The sequence below is a fragment of the Schistocerca piceifrons genome, chromosome 8 (genome assembly GCF_021461385.2).
Source record: "Schistocerca piceifrons isolate TAMUIC-IGC-003096 chromosome 8, iqSchPice1.1, whole genome shotgun sequence".
NCBI classification, from domain to species: Eukaryota; Metazoa; Arthropoda; class Insecta; order Orthoptera; family Acrididae; genus Schistocerca; species Schistocerca piceifrons.
Window position 1 is genome coordinate 218,318,535 of NC_060145.1, and position 6,000 is coordinate 218,324,534.

The 6,000-nt window shown below is 39.0% G+C and overlaps 1 protein-coding gene and 1 long non-coding RNA gene across 2 annotated transcripts in view; one reads left to right on the plus strand and one right to left on the minus strand.

The window, feature by feature from the left end:
* The window catches only part of LOC124711765 (G protein pathway suppressor 2), a 123,312-nt gene extending 119,985 nt beyond the window's left edge, over positions 1-3,327 (minus strand). Inside the window, exon 1 of the mRNA XM_047241979.1 lies at positions 3,033-3,327. Within this exon, the coding sequence (XP_047097935.1) occupies positions 3,033-3,132 (100 nt within the window). The 5' untranslated portion in view covers positions 3,133-3,327. The remainder of the gene's footprint in view (positions 1-3,032) is intronic.
* A 51-nt stretch (positions 3,328-3,378) lies between these two features.
* LOC124711766 lies at positions 3,379-5,021 on the plus strand. The gene is made up of 2 exons (XR_007005514.1): positions 3,379-3,490; positions 4,677-5,021. It is a non-coding gene; the product is annotated as an uncharacterized LOC124711766 (long non-coding RNA).
* The last annotated feature ends 979 nt before the right edge of the window (positions 5,022-6,000 follow it).

Consider the following 6,000-nt stretch of genomic DNA (forward strand, 5'->3'; position numbering starts at 1 on the left):
TTGAGAGGCTTTTTTTATAATAGTGTTCACCACCCTAGTGATTAGGGTGGTCAAGCCAAGATCTCCATTCCCTGTGACACACAACATACCACCACTCATTGGTTGCTCAAGCATACTCATAGCTTACGGTGAAGGAGTACTGACAGCAATTATCCGTCTCCTCCTCAGAAACCCTGGGGCCATCAAGCCCTTATCCAGCAAATGAACATTGAGCCCCTGAGAGTGCAATAATCTGCAAGATAGCTCTAGTCAATGTGAAAGTGGACAAAAAAAGCATGTCAGAGAGTATAAATAAGGGAGAATGATCAGTCTACCAGAAATAAGCTTGTAACAGCACAATATTTCATCTCATATAGTGTGTCATCTTATGCGAGTTTTATGTCTGTCTGAAACCAGTGCACAGAAATGGATCATAAACCTTCCTGTCCCACAAGCTAGTGTGCTGTACATTACACTGTACAAGCAGGCATCAAAAGCCTTTGCTAACTCATAAAATATACCCAACATCCACTATTCCATAAAAGAATATATTTTGTTTTACACAGGAATTAGTGAATTATGTTTCTAACTGATAAGGCATGGTTGAAAGGATGCAGCAATTCTCAGAAGCTGTGCCAAATGAAACAAGCACTTTTAGATTAACATGAACAAATTTTTTTAGAACACACTGGCTTGCAGTTTTAAACTCAATAACAGTGTAACGTTTTAATTGGAATAGGTGGCAAAATGTGCTCTGAACTAATATTTTATGGAAAACTCTCCATATACGCAAAAGTATTCATTACAGAAGAGAAAGGAATTACAATTTTATGTGGCGTACACACACATCTCACAGATATTTAATTAAGAAATTACAATAACAGCAGCCTTGCAGTAGAATCAGCAGTCTATATTTTTCACAAATACTACTCGTGCAGAAAAATTATCCATGCAAGTCTTTAGAGACTCCAAGTTTGGGTAATAGTTACTTACTGCCTTCTCCCTCCATTTTTCATTGTTTATGCACAATATATGTTAATATACATTAAAATACTTGTCGGAGTCTTGCTCATTATCTAATATATGCTTTCTGAATTTACCTCCACTATTAGTTTTTATAATGGAAAGTGTACTTAATTATGGTGTGAATGTAAACACTAGGCTACACTACAGGACAGTCAGTCAACACAAAATTTATTTGGCCTTCACTTTCAATGGCTTTCTCAATTCTCAACTGAATTACGACATTTCAGTCTGGCCTAGACCTTGGGTTACGCTACAGATTAGTCTATCATCAAAACTAAGAATTTGGGGATGGGGTTCAGATTTTACTGTAGCCAAATTTCATATTCAGTGCTAACGAATGTCTCTTTTTTCAAAAACGCTTCTCTTTGCCAGTCTGAATTTTGTAGCCTGTACTTCAACCATCATCAGTTATTTTGCTGCCCAGGTAGCATTACTCAACTTCTTATAGCATCTCATCCCTTTTAGTGTCAATTCCATCAGGGTCACCTGACTTAGTTCAACTACATTACACTACCACAGATTGGCTTCATTGATGTTCACATTATAACTTCATTTCAAGATAGTATCCACTATGCTCAACTGTTCTCCCAACTCCCTGCTGTCTTTGACACAATAAAAATATCATTGCTTACCCAAATTTCATTTCCAGCTAAAGTCAGGTACTGGACCCTGCCCCCCTCCCGGAAGTCTTAGCTGTGGTAATCTGTAGCACAGCCTGAGATCTAGGCAGGCTGAAATGTCATAATTCAGTTGAGAGTTCACAAATCCACTGAATATGAGTACCAAATAAATTTTGTGGTAACACATTGACCTGTAGTGTGACTTAGTGTTTATATTCACCCCATAATTAAATACACTTCACCATTTTAATGCACTTTCCATCATAAAAACTAAAACTATAAGGTAAATTCAGAAAACATGTATTGGATAATGTATAAGTCTCTGGTGAGGATTTTAAGTTATCTTATGTACATTTATTGTGCATAAACAACAACAAAAATGTGGAGGTGAGGAAGCACTATGTAACTTTTACTATAAATTTAAATGTTAGGAAGTGTTTTCAGAGTGCTTGTGTATGGATTATTGTTTTGTAAAGAAGTGAAATGTGGATGGTAACCAGTGCAGATAAGAAGGGATTGGAGCTTTTGAAATGTAGTACTATAGAAGAATGCTGCAGATTTGATGAGTAGATCAAATCATTAATGAGGTAAAGAACTAAATTTGGGAAAAAAGAAAGTTGTAGCATAAATTGACAAAAAGAAACTCACCATAAAGGAATTTTCAGTTTGGTAATGAAAGTAAGTGTTGGAGGTAAAAGCAGTTGTAACTATGCAAATATAAATAGGTTTGCACACTTCTGACTGGAGGCAGCAGCAGCCTTTGTAATTTTTTATTGAACGGAATTACTGTATCCCAGAGTTTAACATTTCTGTGGCTTGGGCAATACATAGCATTAGAGCCATCGGACAGTTAGCAGTATATATGAGCATGACCAGATAGTAATATTTCTACAGATAATAAACAAGTGATATCTTTACAAAAATAAGATATCTACTATCACAAGACTGCTCCGCAGGTTAACAAGGCTCTACATAAATCTATGCCTTCAGTAGATACTGAGTTATTTGAAGTCATGTTCCGAAGAGCATTCTACTTTGTTTGCTGTTGTTTCATTAAAACTGTGTTAACTCTATCATCAAGAAGTTACCTCTTGTTTAATAGACATACGAATGTACCAACTCTTCCATTTATTTAAAAAAAAATTATTCCCCAAGCATTTCATTTGATGCAAATTTGGAATATTTCAGTACGGTAATCCTTCACAGTACACGTGTGGTAACAATGACTCAATAAATTCTGTCAGGTGTGTATATCATCGTAAAACTAACTGGCTTCCAAGCAGCTGGTTGCGTTAGGAATACACGACTAACTGTAAGAGGATAAATGCACAGACGTAACTTAACGAAGTAGTGTGGACAGGGTGTGGCGTCTATTGAACGTGCTCAGCAAACTTGACGAAAAAATACCTTGTTTCTTTCTCTGCCTCTCTCGAATTATATGCGCCTTAAGCGCTTCCCACATATCTTCCTTTTCCTTTTTCGGACGACCCACCACAACTGCGGGCATTGTGATTACAGTAATGTCAATGGAAACTCAGATTAAAATTACACCTGGTCACTTAACATTACAGAATTTCTCATACGTCGATTGCGCTCATTATACATTAACATTCATGGCACACTTCTCTTAAATTTTCCATAGTCAACACGTCTGCTACAACACTTTCCGTCATATTAACAGCCGCTGAATGTCAACATATCGATAGCACTTGCTTTTCGATAACTCTGTTCAATCGACTTTAGTTTTTGACAAGAAGAAATGTCCTCACTCCAATCATCAATGTCAACCGTCAACCGCAGGCCTGCTGTCACCCCTTTCTTACTTCACCCTTCCCTCAAATTTAACGATGCATCCGTTTCCTCAGGTACAACTCTTCACTTTGTAGCTTTACGACAGCGATAAACGATTTCCGAAATTCGGTTTTGATCTTCCGGGAGATGTGTCGAATGAATACCGAGTGAGAGAAGTTTACAACATATTTTAAGCCATGTCTCCATCGTTTCTGGGAAGTGGAAACCACCGCTGATCAATCGATGTTTGCAACATATTTCGAAACACGGAAAAAGTTATCTGTGGCAATGTCGGTTCAAATTAAAGGAAACCTTGTTTCCATTTCATTTCATTTTATTATCTTCCTGTAAATCATTTACATGATATAGGAATTGTCATAAGTGTAATTAACATGCGAAGTACATGTAATACGAACATAATAACAGAATATCACTCATATAGTTGTTTTCAATGCATTTTTGAGAGTACAACACTTGTCAATAGAATGTACATAAATGTCAAGACAATAATTTTATACACATTCAAAGTACTCACCTATGTCATAGAAACTTTTGCTTAAAAAGGTAATTTTTAAGCTCACTCTTAAATTTTACTTCACCTGTTATTTTCTTCATGTACACTGGCAGAGCATTGTACAGCTTCATTCCAAAATAACTTACATACTTTAGGGTTTGTGTTATCCTCACTCTTTCTACATGTAAATTTTTACATTTGCGAATATTATAATTGTGGTAGTCTTCATCGGCATGTAAATTGTTCAGTTGTACTCTTTACATAGAATGCTTTTAAACATATACAGTGATGCTATTGTGAGTATTTGTAATTGTTTGAAGAGGGACTTACTGTGAGTTCTTGGAGAATTGTGTGTTATAATTCGAATAGCTCTTTTGTGTAGTTTGAAGTTATCTATTAAGTGTGATTTAGTTTTACCCCTGATTACTATACTATAAGACATACAATAGACTGAAAGTAAGCAAAATACACTAATCTACCACACTCTATGGTGCATACTCTAGATATTATCCTCAATATGAAATATGCTGAATTGAGCCTGTGGGATAAATACCTAACATGGTCTTTCCAGTTAAGTTCTGGTCAATGTGCATGACCAGAAACCTTGTGGATTGTACAGACTCTATCTCTTTGTCACTCAGTTTTAACTGGAGGTCATTTCCTTAGGTTGCTTTTCCGTACTGCATATAATTTGCTTTACTAAAGTGTTAACTTGTTGCATTAAACCAATGTTGTCTGTATTTCAGGTCAGCTATTGCATCTTGTGACCGTATGGAGTCACATTTACTCTACGTTTTGGTCATCTATAGCTCGTCTCCTTTTGTGTTTGCTTATACTGGGTATTGGTACTGATACTGAAGTGGATTTGACGAGGTTGGATGTTTTGCAATTGCTGTCATTTTATAAGGCAGGGAAGAGCTTCATGAATATCATGAATTCCTGCTACAAGAAAGTAAACTAAAAACATGAGTCTGGAAAGAATTGATGCTGTAGTTAGGATTGTCACCTGAACTTAATCATAAAGCATTGTACATTAATTTGAGGATCTGTCCTCTATATTTTATGAGAATAATAAAGTAAGTGAAAATACTTTTTTTCAACATATTTTGATTTGTTCTAGGATTCATTTTTCAAAAATCATAAAAATACCACTGAAGTTGCCTGTAATTTTGTGTATAATGGATTGGCTGAGTAACTGAACAGTAACTGGTTACTAGGTTTTGAACACAACCTATCCTCAAATGTGAACATTGCCAATGAATTTGAAAAGCAGTGTTGAATCTGACGATTTTGTTAAAGTACACTCCTGGAAATGGAAAAAAGAACACATTGACACCGGTGTGTCAGACCCACCATACTTGCTTCGGACACTGCGAGAGGGCTGTACAAGCAATGATCACACGCACGGCACAGCGGGCACACCAGGAACCGCGGTGTTGGCCGTCGAATGGCGCTAGCTGCGCAGCATTTGTGCACCGCCGCCGTCAGTGTCAGCCAGTTTGCCGTGGCATACGGAGCTCCATCGCAGTCTTTAACACTGGTAGCATGCCGCGACAGCGTGGACGTGAACCGTATGTGCAGTTGACGGACTTTGAGCGAGGGCGTATAGTGGGCATGCGGGAGGCCGGGTGGACGTACCGCCGAATTGCTCAACACGTGGGGCGTGATGTCTCCACAGTACATCGATGTTGTCGCCAGTGGTCGGCGGAAGGTGCACGTGCCCGTCGACCTGGGACCGGACCGCAGCGACGCAGGGATGCACGCCAAGACCGTAGGATCCTACGCAGTGCCGTAGGGGACCGCACCGCCACTTCCCAGCAAATTAGGGACACTGTTGCTCCTGGGGTATCGGCGAGGACCATTCGCAACCGTCTCCATGAAGCTGGGCTACGGTCCCGCACACCGTTAGGCCGTCTTCCGCTCACGCCTCAACATCGTGCAGCCCGCCTCCAGTGGTGTCGCGACAGGCGTGAATGGAGGGACGAATGGAGACGTGTCGTCTTCAGCGATGAGAGTCGCTTCTGCCTTGGTGCCAATGATGGTCGTATGCGTGTTTGGCGCCGTGCAGGT